The sequence below is a fragment of the Heptranchias perlo genome, chromosome 8 (assembly GCF_035084215.1).
Source record: "Heptranchias perlo isolate sHepPer1 chromosome 8, sHepPer1.hap1, whole genome shotgun sequence".
NCBI lineage: Eukaryota > Metazoa > Chordata > Chondrichthyes > Hexanchiformes > Hexanchidae > Heptranchias > Heptranchias perlo.
The window spans coordinates 60,249,575-60,270,539 of record NC_090332.1 but is presented as its reverse complement, the minus strand read 5'-3'; the positions used below and the strand labels follow the sequence as shown (position 1 = coordinate 60,270,539).

General features: G+C 45.5%; 2 protein-coding genes across 3 annotated transcripts in view; one reads left to right on the top strand and one right to left on the bottom strand.

Annotated features, from left to right (window-relative positions):
• Nucleotides 1–883, top strand: part of dop1a (DOP1 leucine zipper like protein A) — a 224,271-nt gene extending 223,388 nt beyond the window's left edge. For both annotated transcript variants that reach the window (XM_067989164.1, XM_067989163.1), the window contains exon 37: nucleotides 323–883. In XM_067989164.1, the coding sequence (XP_067845265.1) occupies nucleotides 323–628 (306 nt within the window). In that variant the 3' untranslated portion in view covers nucleotides 629–883. The remainder of the gene's footprint in view (nucleotides 1–322) is intronic.
• A 16,019-nt stretch (nucleotides 884–16,902) lies between these two features.
• pgm3 (phosphoglucomutase 3) overlaps nucleotides 16,903–20,965 on the bottom strand; it is a 60,334-nt gene continuing 56,271 nt past the window's right edge. The window contains exon 13 of the mRNA XM_067989162.1: nucleotides 16,903–19,090. Within this exon, the coding sequence (XP_067845263.1) occupies nucleotides 19,001–19,090 (90 nt within the window). The 3' untranslated portion in view covers nucleotides 16,903–19,000. The remainder of the gene's footprint in view (nucleotides 19,091–20,965) is intronic.

Genomic DNA, 20,965 nt, shown 5'->3' with positions numbered 1-20,965 from the left:
TTTGTCTTTACATTTTTCTTTCTCTCATTTTAATTTTCAAAATATTTTACAAAGGACATGGAGATGAGCAAAGGCTTGTATAGTAAAATGTCAGTGATTTAGATCTCAATTACAATTTGGTTTATTTTTCCCCTGTTGTCACATTGAACTTTAACTCAGCATTAGTTTGAAGTGGGTTAACTTCCTCATAGAAGGAAATAGTGCTCTATATTCAACTACTGAGTTTTGGAAAAGCTCAAGCTTGTGTATTGTACTTGCAGTCAATCATGATACGAAATAACTGGAATCCAATTCATGGCAGAATTTTGTTGTTTATTTACAGAAAAATCCAGAGGATGACAACTCAGGGAGGACACTAGCTTGTGAACCAGGCCAACTCCTGCTGACTGTTTACTCCATTCGCAACATCGAGCAGCTGCTTCCTTTCTTCAATGTGCTCAGCCAATTTTTCTCCAACAAAGTCACAAGCAGGTCTACTGGATACTCAGGGAGCCCTGTCCCATACACAAACTCATTCTCAAATAAAGACATTAAAACGGAGAACCAGAAAACATTATGGAGCAAAGCCAGACAAAAAATTGAGGAAGTACTTGAGAAAGATTTCCTGGAAGGCGTTATAAAAGCATAATGATGTCCCGCTGGGGGTGGTGTAATCACTCAAAACACATATTCTGCAAGGTGTACATTTTAGTTTGTATTTAAATGAGGAACTCATTTCAAGGATGTAATTATATTAAATTCTATTTGTACAGATTGTGTGTCCTGAATGCTGAATTATGAATCAGGTTTTGTCAAGTATTGTTGGCTCATATTGATTATGGTGCCTAAAATGTAAATTACTGTACTATTCCATTTGGTTCTAAATAAATGCACTCGTGATAAATTCTGACCTATTAAAATGTACATTTTGATTGCAATTGTATTTTTATCTATCATAGGTGTTTAAGGTAATTCATTCTGTAGCTGTTGCAAGCAACATCAGGTCACTAAAGGGGAAGCAGATCAAGATTCAGGTCTAGGTACAGGAACAAATGCAGGTTCTTTGTAATTAATTGTAAGATCACCAGGAATGCAGGATGACTGAATATTAAGGGCAAGATTACACGAGAACAGAGAAGTTAGATAACAAAGCAAGAGGAATGAAGGTAGAGGTTGAAGTCACTGAGGATATGCATTACTCAGTGCTAAGTTGAGATCTCTGCAGTCACCAAAGGTTCTGCCGATTGTTGGCCTGCAAACTGTTTTAGGGTTATGTCAGTAATTTTCAATAATTCCACAGACTTTGACTGTGGTCTCCACAGTTATGTGGCTTTAAGGAATCCCGTGAAAACCATCTGATACCTATGGAAGGGCTCCATTATAGGGCCAAAGATTCCTGGATGACTTTAGGGCAGATGTGTTCAAGTTTTGCCTTTGTGGGCTGTACATGTGTGTATGAAAGAGCTTCAGCGCCCCATATAATGTTTAACTCCATGTTCCCATGAATTTGCATATGTCTGCAGCTGGTTACACTAACAGAGCTTGGTGTTGGTTTAGCATTAATACACCAATAAGACTACAATACTAAAACCAGGACTTTTCAACCCTGCAGCCCCACAAAATTGAAACAAGACAAACTAGCAACTAAATATTATTGCAAATACGACAGTTACCTGGACTTTGAAGAGTGGATAGTAGAGGCTGCCTTTGGCTCTAGGGCTGCAGGTTGGACACTCCTGCTTTAGGGACACATTTTGAGCTTTAGGCATTTCATCACTAAATTCCTTCTTTTCCAAAACACATGTGCTGCTCCTACCCCAGAGGAATCCTATAATTAATTTTGTGTAAATGGATGGAGACATTCAAGTCACTACATGCTCAGGGAGTTGAGTTAGTCTTGCAGTGTGCTCCATAGTTCCCCTACATATTGGCTGGGGATGGGTGTCAGATTTGTCTTCCTCAAATCCTCTTCCCCAGAGGGCCTCCCAAAAAATAGACACCTGCAAAAAAAAAGACACTAAAGGATTGGTGTGGGAAGGAGGGGTTCCATTTTATGGGACTCTGGCACCAGTACTGGGACAGGAAGGAGCTGTACTGCTGGGAGGGGCTTCACCTAAACCGGGCTGGGACCAAGATCTTAACAGAAAGGATAAATAGGGCTGTAGAAAGGACCTTAAACCAATAAAAAGGGGGGCGGGAGGGCTCAGGCAGAAATAAAAATAACCAAAAGATTGAAAAAGGGATGAGAATGAAGTCCAGGTCATCATCAGTATTAAAGATAATATAAATACTTGAGGTCTCAGAAACAAATATAGGAAAATACAAAATAATTGCTTAAAAATACAAAAGTGGAAAAAAAACAAGGTATGTGATAAGTTAAAATGTGTTTGAAAAGATCAAGGCATAAGAGCAGGACAGGGTCTATTGCTCAATTAAAAGTTATATATACTAATGCATGTAACATAAGTGAATTGGAAGCACAAATTCAGCTTAAAGGTGGCCAGCACTGAGACCTGGCTACAAGCTGCGATATGATTGGGAGATTAAATATTCCAGGTTATAAGATCTTTAAAAAGGACAGGGAAATTGGAAAAGGAGGAGCAGCAAAGGACACTATTACAGCAATAGAAAGAGGGGATATCATTAAGGATATACAGGCTATGGGTAGAATTGAGGAATGAAAAAGGATACAAGAGTTTATAGACCTCCAGATAGCAGTGACAAAGTAGCGGGATATATAAATACGAAGATCGGAGAAGCTTGTTGCAAAAACAGGGTAGTTATAACGGGAGACTTTAATTTTCACACAGACTGGGGGAAACAGAACAGCTCGAGTCCCAAAGGCAGCCAATTTCTTGTGTGTTTGGGACAGTTTTCTGGACAATATGGGCGTCATTTTAGCACCCGCTATCGGGTGCATTCCTGGCGGGGGGGGCTCCGAAAATCGGAGAATCCCGGAGCAGGACCGGAACCCGCCCCGAACCCGCCCACTTCCGGGTTCCCCGCTGACGTGCCGGTGTGCGCGCACAGCCCCCACTGGTGGGAATCCCGCAGGCAATTAAAGCCAGCGGGATGCCACTAGACTATTTATTTAGGTATTTCAGGTCATTAACTGACCTGATTATGTGAGGAGGGGTGGGATTTTAGAGCAAACTGGGACTGTTTCCCACACTGGGGGAAACACTCCCAGGTCAAATGGACGTGTTGCAGCTGTCAGCCTGTGGCAGCTGCAAAGGTCCATTTGACAGGTGCAGGGGGGAGACACTCACCCATTGCAGGAGGCCACTCTGTCACTTAGGACAAAGTTTGGCCTCCACCACCCTCCTCCTGACAGTCAAAGTCACCAACCTGCACACTTACCCCGGGGTCCGGAGACATGTACCTACCTTGCGGACCCCCTCAGATGTACATCTTGCGGATGGGGGCCGCCGTAGCTGCAGTCATGACCTCCTCGGAGGGCGAACAGCATCACCAACCTCGCCATCCACGCCGTCCACCTCTGACACGTGGAGCTCCACAACAGAGTGCTGTGACACATCCACCTATACAGCAGGAGGGAGGGCAAACGCAGAGAGAGATGCGTCGCAGAGGGCACTACCCTCGCCACAGGGTCCACAGACCGAGGCTCAGCCTCCTGGACCTCTCTGAGCAGCAGTGCACACGGAGGCTCAGAGTCACTTGACATGTAGTCGTGGACATCTGCAGCCTCTTTCTTGCCGAGCTGCTCCCGGCTGGCCTGAGCACCATCTTACCTGTCGCTGTCAAAGTCACCACTGCCCTCAACAACTTCTCCGCCGCATCCTTCCAGGGTGCAACCGGGGACATCGCCGATATCTCTCAGTCGTCTGCGCAAAAGAGCCCTGCAAATACACCTATACCCACTCTGCAGTGACACAATGGGTGGCATCAGTTGTGGGTCCTCATAGTGATCCTCAGGAGAGGGCATTATTACACAAACCAGACAGGATTCGTGAAGACATGACAGTAGTGGTGCCAATATAATATGTGATGTGAGTTGGTCAGAAATTCAATATAAGTAACAACCATGACAAACCCTCAAACACCCTTGTGCATCCCCTTCATACTCACGACACGTTTGCCTTACGCTGCCTACTGCACATATGTGATGCATGCCCTGTGGCTGCAGCACAGGTAGTGGCAGGTTGAGTGAGGCTGGCCGTGAAAGAGATGCACGAGAGGGTGAGTATGAGATAGAGCCATGAGATTGTATGAGCATTGGGTTGAGTGGTAATGGCGGGATGAGTACTGGCGAGGTGAGTAGGTGCAGGTAAGATGAGGATGAGGTTTGAGTGGGTATGAGGGGTGATGTGACAGAGTAGTGTTGGCAGTGCTGAAGGAGGTGTGGGGTGGGGGCAGTGATGTGACAGACGGAGAGTAGGGGAAAGACTACGTGTACTCACTTTGGCTGACCTCCTGAGGTCATTGGAGCGCCTCCTGCACTGTATGCAGGTAGGCGATATGTTGGTTGCGCTGGTGACCTCCTCTGCCACCTCGAGCCAGGCCTTCCTGGTGGCAGAGGCAGGCCGCTTCCTCCCGCCCGCCGGGGGGAAGATCTCTGTCCTCCCCCACCTCCTCACCCCATGTATTGATACCTGGAGTGAGACATCATTAAACTGGGCTGCTCCATGCTGTTATTTTTGCTATTTGTTGCAGCATCTGTCAGTGGAGGACTGCCCCTTTAAGTAGAGCTCCTCCAACTGACAGATCTTACTGCGCATGCACAGCCCGCCCGACGCGCAGATCAGCAGTGGGGAACCCGGAGGACCAGGTAAGTGGATCCAATTAGTGGATTGGATGCTACAATCGCGCGGGAAGCTGACTAATTTCACCGGGCGATAGCCCCCCCCCCGGGCCAAGAACCCGCAGCCCTGCTAACATCGGGCCCTATGTTCTTGAACCAACAAGAGAACAGGCCATATTAGATTTAGCAATGAGCCTGAATTAGTCAATAATGGTAAGGGAACACCTAGCTAACTGTGACCATAATCTGATATAATTCAATATTAGGTTTGAGAGGGAGAAGGTTGAGTCACGATCCAAGGTTTTAAGGAGCTTTGGTTTTGGGGAGTGAAGATGGATGGCTGTCTCAGGCTTCTCTGCTGCTGTTATAGAGCGATGGACCAGCCTGTGACTCCCAACTATTAGGCTTCCTGCAGACTCACAGCTCAACCAGAAAACTGCTGATTCACTCCTACACATAATGTGACCTGTTGTGTGATCCTTTCCAAATGTTCTCAATCCATTCTAAGACTTGCCTTTGGAAGCGTCAATATTCTGGCACAACCGGTCATCACATTCCCCTTTTTTTTTGTCCTGTGACTGCCCTAATGCTGGTAAATGGAACTGAGAAACGCATAACTGAAGTTACACTCTGCTGCAAGTGAGAGTAGTTTAAAATTAAAACATGAATTTAGACTGCAAAATTGTTAAGTGAACAAAGCTGAACACTGGTGTGTAGGAGGGGGATTCATAACATTGTCGCAGCTGATTTGGTGCTGATCATAATCTCAGCTGGTTCTTCAAAATTGTTGGGAAAACTTTTACAGTAAATACAATGACCATTTTGAAAATGAGACCTGCAGAAAAAGGACAGCTGATGCCAGTTGCTATGGTGCCTGTAATTTATAGGTTTCACTGTACTTTCTTGGGGCAATCGAATGTTAACTGCTCTTGATTTACAGAGTTCAGCACCAAAGTCTCAGCCCCAAGACCATAAAAGGATCACAATTGGTCTGTACGAGCAGCATATCCCAGCATTGACAAACTATTGAATCAAGAGCATTGATGGCTAAAGGCACAGCCAGCAGTGGGATTTTGGGATGCACAAGAGGCAGGAGTTGGAGGAACGCAGATTTCTTGGAGGGCTGTAGAGCTGGAGAAGGTTACAGAGATGAACTGAAGTTTATGGAGGGTGGAGAATGGGAGGTCAGCCAGGAGAGCATCGGAATAGTCGAGTCTGGAGGTGATAACGGCATGGATGAGTGTTTCAGCAGCAGATGGGCTGAGGTAGGGGTGGAAACGGGTGATATTACGGAGGTGGAAGGAGGTGTTTGTGATGGAATGGATATGGGGTTGGAAGCCCGGGTCTCGGTCAAATAGGACACAGAGGATGCGAACAGTCTGCTTCAAACTGTGGCAATTCCCAGGAGGGGGATGGAATTGGGGAAAGGGTTTGGTATTTGTGGCAGGGCTGAAGAGGATGGCTTTGCTCTTCCCAATGTTTAACTGGTGGAAACTTTGGCTTATTTAGGACTGGTTGTCAGACATATATGGCTCGATTTTAAAAGGGCGGCGGGATGGCAGTGGGGTGGTGGGGGGGGCAAACCCAGATAATGAAAACTTACCATTACCCACGCGATCGCGACTTAACTGATGGCCCTTAACCTGACTTTGGGTTTGGGCCCTTAACGTGGACTACGCACCCACATGACAGGCTGTCAGCTGGAGCGGCTCTATTTAAAGGGCCATTGATCCAAAGGCTTTTGCTACAGGAAACACCAAAAAGGTACAATGGAGCAGCACAGGGCCAAGGCTGCTCCAAGATTTAATGATGCCTCATTTCAAGTGCTACTGGCTGGGGCGAGAAGGACGAAGGAATTGTTTTACCCGGCCGACAGGAGGAAGTGCCCTGACTCTGCCACCAAGAAATCCTAGCTCGAGATAGCAGAGGAGGTCGCCAGCAACAGCAAAATATCCTGCACCTGGGTCCAGTGCAGGAAGCGTTTCAATGACCTAACTAGGTCAGCAAAAGTGAGTACGCTTACTGATTCTCCTGCATTCCGTGGTGCACATCCCCCTAAACCCTCACATCATTCTGCACTGCCAAGACTACTCCATCACATCACTCCTCACACCCACTTAAGGCTCATCCTCAACTTACCTGCACTTCCTCAGCACCTCTTCACTTCCCCATTTGTGACCCCACCACTACAACTCACTCCAATCTTGATCCAATGTGATGTCTCTGTCTCATACTCACCTGCTGATGCACCTCTTTCACGGTCAGCCTCACCCAAATCAATGCATTCATCGGCTGACCACTTCATCATCACTCACTCATACGTCTGTACTTTCTCCCCTTCTAGAAGAGAGCGCAAAACGCATGAGAAAGGGCGAGGACTGGAGGGGGGGCCACAACAAATAGTGGTCCTCACAGACGCGGAGGAGGAGGCGTTGGAGATCAGCCGCACCCTCGAGTGTCTGTCCGTCGGGGACGCTGAGACTGGCACCCCACAAACGTCTGGTGACACAAATTTAACTTTCATAACACACAACATGCATTGATGCTAACAATGATTGGCATGTTGAACACCTCAGTGTGCTCATTGCAACGACACATCTGTGATGATGCTTAATATTGCCTTCTGTTCCCTTCTGTTCAACGACCGCAGTGATGGGAGAGGACGATTCGTCAGAGGAGGTCCCGTCCTCTGAGAGCACACTGTCACATCTTAGTGAGCCATCCACCAGTGCAGATATTCACACCTTGGTGGATCCTAGAAGTCAGTTAGTTGGGTTGGCTCCTGGTGAGTCACCACACACAAGTGAGCCTGAGCAGACACTGGTGGCAGGGGCAGTGGTGGAGAGTCCGCGTCAGTGGGCGCACTCCTCTCCAGGCTCTGCTCAGCTGGACACAGATGCTGAACCCTGGGGGCCATTCTTTAAAAGGAGAATGATTAAGGGACAGCAGCACATTTGTACTGCTGTCCCTTGAATCTCTGAGATAGTGTCGCAGGGAACTGTGGAAATGTCTGAGATAGTGTCGCAGGTAAGTGCAGGAATGTCTGCAATGGCGAGAAGGCTAGCCTCCGTTGAGCTTCAAGCACGGCTCGCAAATGAGTCTATTCAGGCCCTGACAACGGCCATGCGGACTCTGTGCAACATTCTGCCGCCTTAAACAGGCAGACAGAAACTTTACAACTGGGCTACCAAGGCATCACACATGTCCTCCAAACTGTTCTCCAGCAGGGTGGTAGGAGTGATGTGGCCCTGCACCAGGACAGGGATGATGGCAAAAGGGGACATGGAAGTGGGAACGCAACTCAAAGCACTCCCATGTCTCACCCGTTGCCCCCCCTCTCAACCAGTATCCACAATGCTGCCTCCTCTCCAGGTGACCGAGTCTGCCCCTGCACAGGTGCAGGTGGATCCGTCTTTGGAGCGACCCTCACGGGCTCCAAAACCAGAGGGTGTAGGCCGAAAGCATCTAAGCAATCAGGGCATGTACGTGAGCAACCTGCCACTACCTTTGCTGCAGCCACAGGGGATGCACCACATAGAAAGAGTAGAAAGAGAAAGGCTAAGGATTTATGATCACGAAGGGTATGCACAAGGGTGTCTGACAGACTGTCATGTTTTTCATTTATATTTGGTTTTGTTAAAGTCACATTAAATGTTATCATTCTCACCAGTACTGCCACGTCTTGCCCATTCTTGACTGGCTTTTGTGATAGCGCCCTTTCATGTGCTTCACTTGATGCCACCCAGTGGATCACTTCACAGTGGGTGTAAGTGTAGTTGCAGGACTGTTTTGTTCACGGGGAGGTGTGGGTTGGTGTTGGTGCTGCTCTTTCCAGGTGGTGGGAGGACTGGACTATTCTCACTTTCTGATCGTACGAGAACCGTTCACATATGAGTGACTCCCTGGCCTCACCAGCAGCCAGGTGAGCCGCTGCTCTGCCCATGAGTTCGTCCTCCTTCTCCTCCTTCTTTTCCTCAATGTGGCAGATGTGGATGCTGGATGAGAGCATGGGGCTTCATCAGCCGGTACCCTCTCTGTTGTGCCATGTTGTGCAGGACACAACACACTACTATAATGCGACCCACTCTCGCTGGTGCTTATTGAAACGTTCCCCCAGAACGATAGAGGCACCAAAATTGCAACTTGAGCAGCCCTATCACATGTTTAATTATAGACCTGGTGGCGACGTGGCTGTCGTTATATCGACGCTGTTGCTCGCTGACGGGGTTCCCAGAGATGTCATGAGCCACGTGTGCAGGGGGTATCCCTTGTCCCCGAGCAGCCAGTCCTTAAGGGTGTTCAGTGTGTGAAAGAAGCCCGGGATGTTGGATTCCCTGAGAATGAAGGAATCGTGGCAGCTGCCAGGGAATCTGGCGCACACGTGAAGGAATCTTTTGTGGTGGTCACAAACGAGCTGAGTGTTGATGGAGTGATAGCCCTTCCTGTTGATGAACAGTCCTGGCTTGTGTGGAGATGCTCTGATTGCTATATGCGTGCAATCAATTATACCCTGCACCTGTGGGAAGCCAACCACAGAGTGGAATCCCACTGCCCTCTCCGTCTGTCTGAGGTCAGCCATGGGGAAGTTGACGTACTGCGAGGCTCTGCGAAACAAGCCGTCGGTGACCTGTCTTATGCACTTGTGAGCAAACAACTGAGAGACCCTGGCAATGTCACCGGTGGCACTCTGGAATGATCTGGAGGGAAGAAGTTGAGGGCAGTGGTGATTTTAACAGCGATGGATAATGAGATGCCGCCAGGCCCAACCGGGAGCAGCTCGGCATGAAGGAGGCTGCAGATGTGTGCGACCACCTGGCAACTGACTCTCAGCCTCCGTATGCACTGCTGCTCAGAGGGGTCCAGGAAGCTGAGCCTCGGTCTGCAGACCCTCTGGCGAGGGTAGTGCCTCCTACACTGTCACTCGCTCAGTTGTTTCCCTCTCTGCCCTTGTGCAGGTGCCTGTGGCGCAGCACTGTGTTGTGGAGCTCCAAGTGGCGGAAATGCACACTGTGCCTGGCAAGGATGGTGATGTTCCTCATCCTCGGATGTACTGGTGGATGCAGCCTGATGGTGTCAATTTGAGCGGGTCTGAAAAGTTGGTAAATATACGTAAACAGAAGAATTCTGTGTGGAAACCAAGAATTTTCAGTTTAAACACGTATCTCTCAGCCAAAAGTTTGCCTGAGAGAACTGTGTGCCCTGCTGCATTAACTCACCTTTTATCCCCATCTGTCAAACAGGTATTTAAATGTCCAAATGGCTGCTGGCTGAAACACAGCTCTTTCACCATGGCATGTTTCACACAGCACGGGAAACATGTTGAGCAGCATTGAAATTGCTTGCCTTCATAGTTAATTGGATTTATGTACATTTCAAGTACTTTACATACTTGATTTAGTGTTTTAAATACCTTCCCACCGGCTTTCATTGCCGGCAGGATTTCCGGGTGCGGGAACAGCGTGCGCACCCAGATGACTCTATTGGAGCCGGGATTCCTACCCGCTCCTGAAGATCCCGATTTTCATTGCCCCCCTGCCCCCAAACATTTCTTCTAAAATTGAGCCCATAGTCTCACAACAGAGATAGGAGGGAGGGTTGAGAGGTGGTGCAGAGGTAGAGCTGGGTTTCATTCACATATGTGTGAAACCTGACCCAATGTCTTCAGACGATGTTGCCAAGAAGCAGTATGTAGATGTGGATAGGTCCTTGGGGAACTCGAGGTAACGGTGCAGGAAGAGAAGCCATTGCAGGCGATTCTTTGGCTACGACTGGATAGGTAAGAGTGGAACCAAGCAAGTGTATTCCCACTCAACTGGACAATGTGATCAATCATGTCAAAGGATACAGAGAGGTCCAGAAGGATGAAGAGGGATAGTGAATCATGGCCACAGTCACAGAAAATGTCAATTGTAACTTTAATTAGGGCTGTTTCAGTGCTGTGGCAGGTGCAGAAACCCGGGTGGAGAAATTCAAACATCGAGTTGCAGGAAAGGTGGGCACGGATTTGGGAGAGGACAACACATTCAAGGATTTTGGAGAGGAAAGGGAGGTTGAAGATGGCGCGGTACTTTGCAAGGATAGAAGGGCTGAGAACGGATTTTTTGAGAAGGGGATAAATACAATGGTTTTGAAAGGGGAGACCGTACATAAGGAGAAGGAATCCTTTACGATGTCAGTTAGCAAAGGGACCAGGAAGGGAAATAGGGTGGTCAGCTGTTTAGTGGGAAAGGTGTCAGGAGAGCAGGATCTCATGGACAAGATGAGCTTGGAGAGAGCATGGGGGTAAGGTAGGAGAGAAATTAGAAAAAAAGACAGGTTCAGGGCTGGGGTGGGGGATGTTTGGCTTGGAAAGGGGTGGGGGGGTTGAGGGAAAGGGGTAGATGCTGCAGAGGCAGCTGAAAAAATGGTCTCAATCTTAGTGACAAAAGTCCATGAGCTGCTCCTACTTGTTATTGGAGTTCAGGATGGAGGGAGCAGTTGAAGACGACTGTATGTAGTGGAGAAAAGGAGCCAGGGATTATCTTGCTTTCCCGGATGATCCGGGAGCAGTTAGCAGTTTTGGCACAGGAGAGCAAGCCCTAATAGTGATGAGGTCCAGCCAGGTCTGGCGATGGATGGACTCAGATGCGCTCAAGTCTGCAGCACTTGGACTTGAAGTGAAAATGGGGAATGACCGGGCTGGGAGAGAGTAATGGTTTTATTGGGAACAAGGGCATCAAAGGTGGAGGGGAGAGAGTGGCTGAGCAGATCAGTGAAGAGAGGCTAAAGGCTAGAGAGTTGGGAGTTTGAAAAAGGGAATGTGTTGTCCTCTCCCAAATCCGTGCCCACCTTTCCTGCAACTCGATGTTTGAATTTCGTTCTATACTTCCCCGAGCCCCAGGGTGGGGCTCGGGGAAGTATAGAACGAGAATTTTAAAAGGAGGCAAGCCAAGTGGAACAAGGTGAGGTGCTTGAAGGAGAAGGTGACAGAGGAGTAGGGGGAAGAGACCAAGCTTTGACTTGGTGATAAGGGCCACTCTGCATCACGGTGGTTTGGATGGGGTAGGTGATGGACGGTGTTGGAGAATATATATTCACTTTTGCAGCTTTTTACTGAAACCAAGGCAGAATGGCTAATGCAAGAATTATAAAGTGTAGCAATACAGGTAAAGAAAATTAGCTTAAGAAAGCAATATGTGCTTCTGCACGTAACCTTTCTGAATCATTTAACTCAGAATAAAACATCTTGAACAAACCACACAGGAAGCAGAAGTTTAACATTTTAAATAGCTTACTGTACCAGCTGCACAGACAGAGACTGATGTGATGAAAGATAGTTGATGATTATCTAAATGGATGACAATTTTAAACAATGGAACAGGATCTGATAAGGGTGAGGCCCCTATGGTTCTGCGTGTTCAGCAATCTGTTCAATGACCTAAGGGTCATAAGATGCCCAACAAAGTTAAACGCAATGACCGAAGGGTCACAAGCTAAAACTTGATGACTTAAGTGAATTGTGAAAGGCAACAAAATGACTACAGAGGGAAAAAAGCTCTTGCTATCTGCCACTTCGGGAGAACAGGGAACTGCATCCGAACCCAGCTGAGTGTCCCAAGCGTGCAAGTCTGTAGTCAACTACTTAATTGCTGCTTGTAATAGAATAGGTCTGATACACTCTTGTTTCTATTAGTGCTGCTAATGTGATTAATTCTAATCGAGTTTACATGGATTTGATTAATAAAGTAATGTCAAACTGATGCCTCATGAGTTAATTAGAACCTAAACTAAATAGACAGTATAGCCAGGTGGTTAGGCTTCAGTAAGGGCTAAGGTGTCACTACCCATGAGCCAAGTTTCTGTCAAAAGCCATGATGTCAATGCAATCAGCAAAAGGTTGTGAATGACTAAGGCCTTATTCACAAGTGACCAGATGTTCTGGAGGGAAATGCAGAGAGGGGCAGTGATTGTTTATCCACTGGCAGAGTCCAAGGGAGCAGTGGTGGGTGAGGTGAGCAGGTCGGGAAGGAAGTCGCTAAGATTAGCCCCCAACAGGCATACTGGGCAGGAAGTTCGGAGACAGAGAGGAGGATGGGGCAGTTGAGGTTCCTACTTGTAAGGAGGCAGTGACAGGTGCCTCAACATGCCCTTGAGAATGCAGAGAAGGGCACAGCGATAGCTGTGGGTTTAGCCAAGGGGGATTCTAATTGAATTTTTTGAGGTCACTAACAGAATCATAGAATGGTTACAGCACTGAAGGAGGCCATTTGGCCCATCGAGCCTATGCCAGCTCTTTGTAATGGCAATCCAGTTAATCCCATTCTCCCGCTCATTCTGCGTAGCCCTGCAAGTTTTTTCCCTTCAAGTATTTATCCAATTCCTTTTTGAAAGGACGTGGCAGATAAGGGAATGTCAATAAATGTTATTTATATGGACTTCCAGAAAGCATTCGATAAGGTTCCACACAAGAAACTGTTTGCAAAAATGAAAGCACATGGAATTGGAGGCAACCTATTGACATGGGAAGGGAATTGGCTCAGAGGTAGGGGACAGAGAGTAGGGATAATGGATATGTGCTCCAATTGCCAGGTTGTGACTAGTGGTGTCCACCTGGGGTCTGTACTGGTGACTCAGCTTTTCACTATATTTATCAATGACTTAGGATGAAGAAACAGAGAACCGTATATCCAAGTTTGCTGACCACTAAGTTAGTAGATGGGAGCAGAAAATTGCAAAGTGACGTTGATAGATTAAGTGAGTGGGCAAAACTGTGGTAGACGGAGTTCAGTGTGGGGAAGTGTGAGGTCATCAACTTTGGACCTAAAAAAGATCAGAATATTTTTGAAATAATGAGAAGCTAGGAACTGTGGAGGAGCAGAGAGATTTAGGGGTCCATGTACTGAAATTGCTAAAAACTAGTGAACAGGTGCAAAAAATAATTAAACAGGCTCTTGAAATGTGAGCCTTTATCTCAAGGGGGCTGGAATACAAAGATGGAAGTTACACTACAGTTGTATAAAGCTCTGGATAGACCCCACCAGGAGTGTTATCTTCAGTTCTGGGCCCTGCACCAAAGGAAGATATATTGGCCTTGGAGGGGGTGCAGTGCACATTCATCGGAATGATACTGGGGCTAAAAAGAGTTAAATTATAAGAACAGGTTGCATAGACCAGGCCTGCATTCCCTTGAGTATAGAAGATTAAGGGGTGATCTAATTGAGGTATTTATGATAAAGGAATTGATAGGGTAGATGGAGAACGTATTTCCTCAGCGGGGAAAGGGGAGTCCAGAATAAGGGGGCATAACCTTAAAATTAGAGCTAGGCCTTTCAGGGATAATGACAGGAAGCACTTCTTTACATAAAGGGCAGTGAAATCTGGAACACTCTCCCCTAAAAAGCTGTTGAGACTAGGTCAATTGAAAATTTCTAAACAGATTGATTTTTGTTAGGTAAGGGTATTAAGGGATATGGAACCAAGGCGGATAAATGAAGTTAGGTAAAGACACGGAACAGTGGAACAGGCTCAAGTAGCTGAATGGCCTGCTCCTTTTCCTAAGCCTGGGAGGGCAGGAAGGCAAATGAGTAGCAATGAGTTGGGGTAAGGAATAGGTACGGCAAGATACCCGAGGCGGAAGAAATGAAAAGGTGGCATGACTGAGTGACAGGATGAGAAGACAGGAGAAGGGCACAAGATCGGTCAAGAGAAGAAAAAAAGGGCGATAGAAGTAATAGCCTCAGGTCCAGAGCAGCAGCCAAAATGCGCACACAAATAGAAATACGGAATTAAAGTTACATTGGCCTAGCAAAGATTAGGAGACACATGTCCTGGCTGTAAACAGAGGATAGGGAGAAAACAACATGAGAGTCCAAAATTAAAATCTGAAATCCTGGAATGGGACAAAGTTGACTTGTAGACAAGGTAAAGTTAGCTTGGAGCATCGACCAATGTCCAGGTTCGGAGATAGTTGTGGAAAGTGAGTGAGTCCGGGAGCTGTTTGAGGGGCAGAGTATCAGTGCTGGAGTATCACTGCTGGAGGTTGACCAATGAAAAGTAGAGAGCCAAGGAGACACACAGAGTCGACCAAGCACCAGCTGATTGATATAGGGGTCCAGTGGAGGTGAGTAGAGAATGTAGTCAGCAGTCAGAAGAAAACAGTCAAGTGCAGGTCATTCAGCAGCAATGGAACAGAATCCATAGCATGAGGAGATGCAAAAGATAGAGCTAACTCTGCATAGTGAAAAATTTTCAGCAGAACAGAAAACCGAGGATGCAGAAACAGACCAGATACTGGAGTCAATCCAGCAGGGAATACAGTCTTTATAGTGACAGCCACCGTAGCTTTCTACAAAGTCCAAAAGCCAGCGGAAAAATGGACTTACACCCAGGAGAAAGACAATTTCTGTCCAAGTCCCAACACTGTAGCGGAGGAAAGCTGAGAAACTTGCAGTGCCTTGAAGTACAGCCCTGAAGCTCATCACTGTAAGGCTAGAACAGGTTACCTTAAAACTTGGAGTGGCTTGAGTAGCACAGCAGAATCACAGTAGCCGATTCTTAGTGTACTCCAGCAGAGTAGGGTAGTCTTAATGGCAGAGGAATCCAGGACTCTGGGAAGTCAAATATGAGCGGAGTTCCAGCCGTTGAAAAGACCACAGGTAAAAACGCAGAACATTCAGGGTCAGGGGATGAGCAATGTGCTCTGTACAGGTAGCTTTGAAGTGTAGCTTGAACTAAAATGCACCCACTATTAGGGGTAGGAGATCTTAAGCAGCGGAGAAGGGGAGATTTAGGGGGGAGGGGGAGGGGAAGGGCAAAGAATGGCAATGGATATAGTTGCAAAGAGCTCACTAAGGAGCTGCCAGACCAAGAACCATCTTTAAGGTGGGTAAAAATACAATCTTGTGCAGGTGTAGGACAGCAAGTGCAGCAACATTTACCCAAGAACATCATGGTAGACATGTTCACATGTGCATTCAGCACAAGGTTTCATCAGAACCAGTCAAGCTAGGCTGCATTGTTATGGCGTGTTGATGCAGAAGAACGGAGAACTATAATCCCTTTGTTTATAACATTCTTGATACTTAAAGACTGGTTTTAAGTAAACCATACAAAGTGTAAAAACAGAAACTTTAAGGGCAATACAATCTTCTCCTTTACCCTTACATGAGCCGGTACAGAACTGAGAGGACAAGCTTGAGATCTTCAATCAGGTGTCTGCTATAATGTTACAACAGGCAAGTGACTAGGAGTTATACACAAGACACCTTGGTGACAAACCTTCCAATCCGACCTCTGTTTTCTGCTTCCCCATGGTCAAGATTAGAGATGGGTTTGTGGGGAATTGCACAAGAGAGCTTGATGATAATCTGTGACATGTGTGCGCACCTTACTAGGATAGTAACTAAGCAGAACCTAACTCTTTTCAGTGTTACAGTCTACCATATTTTGGCCCCATAACAGATTTACATAGTCATAGCTTTTATGATACTTAGGGGTAGAGTTTCCGCTTGTTTCGGCTAGTTTTGTGCTCAGATTTCAGCGCAATCGGCTGAACCAGCGCAAAAGATCAGGGAATTTTAAACATAAGTGAGTTACGCCCAAAACTACTTACTTTCAGGTTTTCCGCTGGTTTAAAATTCAATTCACCCGGATCAGGCCCTGTCCACAAAACTGACCACGCCCCCAGGTCAAAATTGCATGTTTCCGCCGATTTCGGGAAGGCTCTTCAAATTGTGCTCATTATCTTAGGCGCAAAGGCACTAGTAGACATGTTTTAAAAGTATTTACATATCAAAACATTTAATTTATTAAGAAACTAACTAGTATATGGTTCAGTACAGTTTTTTTTTAAGTCATCATTTTCAGTGATTTCACAGGTGGAGGCCTGTGAAATCACTGAAAAATGTTTATTTTTTGTAATAAACCCATTTCCAGCTGTATTAATAAAACTGCACCAGGTTACCACTCCTAAATAAATCAAGAAACATTTTTTAAAAATAAACAATTACATTCTATTACGCTGGTTCCTGGAAGATTTTAGGTTTGTGATTATGCAAATGAATTTTAGCAGAAACTTGAACTGTAACCTGACCAGCGCAATTTCCCACTTGCGCCCAAAGTAGAAATTCTACCCCAGAACACTTATCCCTCATGTAGTTGCACCAATTGACAAGAGTAAGGTAAAATTGGTAGAACATGTTTATTTTTGGTAGAACCCATCTGAATTGATTATAAACATAGCATAATATGATGACACAGTTACAGTTGTTCAGTCTTTCATTACAACATCAGCGATAAGGAACTATAAAGGCAATTATTTAAAACAGCAGTGGGAGGGCTTTAATCTTTTAGTCAAGCTAACACCCATTCTTTTTTCCACAGCTTTTGTAGCCAATGATCACTATTTAAAAAAACAATTCCCAGTATACAGTAGCCCCTGCCATCTCCCTGTGGGATGACTGAGTTTATAACACTTTCTTCCTTGCAGTACTTGGAATCAACCCACCCCTGGAGGTCACTTCAATGAATTATATGAAACAAAGGAATGCATGGACTTGTTTGAACTCAAGTGGTCGAAGGTTGACACATCTGGCACTTTGACACAGGACCCTGGATTTTTAGTCGTATCTTGTATGCCGGGGGGGTAACCTGACTAGAGAGAATGGAAGAGGAGCTTACACAGGAGCCTTAGTTTCTTAACTCTTTGTTGAAGAGTTTCTATTTTATTCCTATGTGATCTCCTCCATACCAAAGGCCAGGATGTTCATATTCAATCCCCTTCTCAACCAGTCTAGTTAACTCCTGGGCTGTTCTTCCCACTGTCTTACTTTACACTTCTTTTAAAAAAAAAGCCCTCAAATAAATGCACATCTGGGTTTCTGCAAGATAAGACAGCTGAATTGATGAATTAACTTGAAGTTTTGTAAGATGCAGATACAAATCAGTTATGGTTGATCAATGGTTTAAAAGTCAACACTGAACAGAATACACTGAACCCTTATTATAACAAATACAGGTTTCTATGGTATCTTGGCCTAAGTTCAAACTACTTTTGGAGCAAGTTTGGAATAATGAGGTCTGACCTGAAATCACAAATCTTCATGAGGAGCCAAAATTGCACTTCCCAGTTTGAAAGGAGAATATGCCTGGGGGTGTGAAAAGTACTTTCAACAGAACGTCCGCTCTCCCCTTCCGGCACACAACGATTACATGTATTAATGAACTCTACAGGCAATAGCTTATCTTGCATATCACCCTGAGCAGACAGATGTTCCACTGGTTTCTGACAGACTATTTGGAGCACAATATTTAGAGGCAAAAAGGAAGGCAATTAGAAGCTACATTTAGTTTTGTGCACTGGTTCTAGGTAATTCTGGCACCAAAGGCAGACATCCTTTCAGAAGAGGCGTGTTGTTCTTGGTGAAGCTCATGAATAAAATTAACCTGTTGGGGGAAAGAGGAGGAAGGCAGGGCAGTATTGAGTCTTATCTTTCCTTTCCACCCGTAACCCTGCAAAACTGGTGACAATGTTTTGAGGTCTCATTTATTTAGTAGGAAGGGAATATAAATACAGCAGAAACAGTTTACAGGATTCATTTTACCCATCTTGTGGTTTTTTCTCCTTTATTCGTTCATGGGATGTGGGCGTCGCTGGCAAGGCCAGCATTTATTGCTAGAACATTTTGTTGTGCCTTTTTCTTTCCCCCACTTCCTTTCTTGACAATGTTATCAATATACAAGTTATTACTTGAATCAACCAGTAAAATAAATCCAGCATCACTTCTAGTCTAATAATATTTATGGTACATGCGTCTTGTCACTGTCCACCACAGCACACCTCCAATAGTAAATTAAATGGGGGAAAACAGTGATTTTTTTCCTAACTAAAAGAAAGGCTCCAGTTCCATCTCAAGCGTGAATCAATGTGTGCTGCTACCTTGCAAGACAGATCATTTAAACTTCATTTTCCTCATCACTCAACCCCAAAAGGTTACTAACTTGTAACACAGAGTACATACTGTAAACAGAAGTTACTGCTCTTGCGTAGAGTGCTTTTTCTTAGCTGTAAGTGGTGAATGCCAACTATTACTTGACATCAAATTTTAAAATTGGTAATTCTCATTTGAGCACTATTACTATTTGATTGCAGATTACTGGAATCCACAAGTTTAGTTTTGAAGGATTACAGAAATTCCAGTTACCCCCACCATACCATAGTGTTAATGTAAAGTAAGGCCCAAACAGTGCAAATAGACACATCCACCATTTGTTTTGTTTTTCTCAAGGCAGCAACTTTGGTTCCTCTCCCACGCCTCCAGCCAATCTGTACACAACAAGGCTCACTCCATGTGCCAGAGTATCTGCATTGCTCTGCAAAACAAACACAGATTGCACTTTACAAGGCTGTGACAAAAAATGTATTCTATTTATAATCTGTCACTTATCAATAGCTGATAAAATAGTAACCCTACTATGGAGTGCGTTATGTACATTGCAGTGGCTGAGTGGATAGAGTTTCTTCAGGCTCATTTAAGTATGGGCAGCAATAGGACTTAGCCCATGACGAACACGCTCAAATGGAGTATTTTGTCAATGGTTTATGTTATATCTGCAGTTAAAATAGATTTGCTAAAAAGAATCTCACACACAGCACACGCTATGAATTACGAAAGAATCCACATTTAACCTGCAATGCAATCCTCCAGTAGATCACATGGAAACAGGCTGTTTACTTTGTTCTGAAATTAATCAAGTTATTGTTCAGCGAATGAGGGAAATTTCCTCAATCCACCCGGGCTTTAAAAATAGTTAAACCTGTCACGGGAGGGAAAGCAGCTAATCGAGGGCACAATTCCATGGCAGCATTTTAATTTTTGCGGACAGTCGATAGCTATACTGAATGCCCTTTGTCCTGGTTTAAACTTCAACGGGAATGGTGGGGGTTATATCCAATACCGGTTTGCAGCAGATTTTGAGTTCTTCTATTCCGTTAATATGGAGTGAACACCCGAAGGCTCCACGAGATTAAACTAAGCCTCAAGCATAGGTTTGCATAATGGATGATGGACCAGGGTTGGTATTATAAGGAGAGTTTTCAAAGTGTCGCATCTTACTATTTGTATATCTGAGAAGGTCTAAGTTAAAGGTTCTGTAATCAAATGAAATCTGTATTGATTTGCTGCTGTTTCACTTTTACTTTCAATAAACCAGATTTGTGGTTTATGGCCTAATTCAGATAGTCTGACTGGTTCATTCTACTATCGAGGATTAGGAGAACATGAGTAGGCTCATGTCAACTCCAGTGAACCAATCATAGCAAGAGTGTTCTTCTCAACGGCGGGTAATGCTACGTTACCAGATAGTGAGTGTAGATCATCATACTTTGGTTTGCAGGGAGTGAAGGCTTACTTATGAGTATGACTTCGGATACCGAACACAAGAGAAATATCTTGTAAAGCCCTAAAATTGTAATCATAGAAAGGTTATAGCGTGGAAGGAGGCCATTTGGCCCATCGAGTCCGAGCTGGCTCTATGCAGGAGCAATCCAGCTAGTCCCACTCTCCCGCCCTATCCCCGGTAGCCCTGCAATGTTTTTCCTTTCAAGTACTTATCCAGTTCCCTTTTGAAGGCCGCAATTGAATCTGCCTCCACCACCCACTCGGGCAGTGCATTCCAGATCCCAACCACTCGCTGCGTAAAAACGGTCCTGAACATGGGCCCAGCAAAGCTTTGGAGCATGAGATTCTGACTTGTAAAGTATCTGAACTTGGGAAGGGCTTGAACCTGTAAAAAAAGAGCCTGATAGTGGGGCCGGTAAAGTACTAAATCTGAGGCTGACGGTGAGGAAAAGGAAGGCTTTGCACTTTGGGCCTGATCCCTAGGATGGACGATGAGGCGCCCTGCTTGACCTGATGTTAAACTCAAGGTTGGCCAACGCTCAGTTTTGGCCAACTCGGATTCCAGGGCTGGATTTTTCATCGCTCACACTGTTACCCATAGCAACCGCAGCTCTTCAAAAAACCAAAGTGCGCTCTCTCGACCTCCTCCCTCCAAAAGCCCCCAAAAAAACAAGCAGCAAACTTTTGATGTGTGGGAACGGGGGGTGGAAAAATCAAAGGTTTTTTGAAACCAGCTTGATCTTACCAATTCCCTTTCATGTTATCAACCCACCTAATGTTTTCAGTGTATAGTCACCATGGATACCACACAGGCCGATTTGCAAGGTTTTTCCGTGTTGTCACGGTA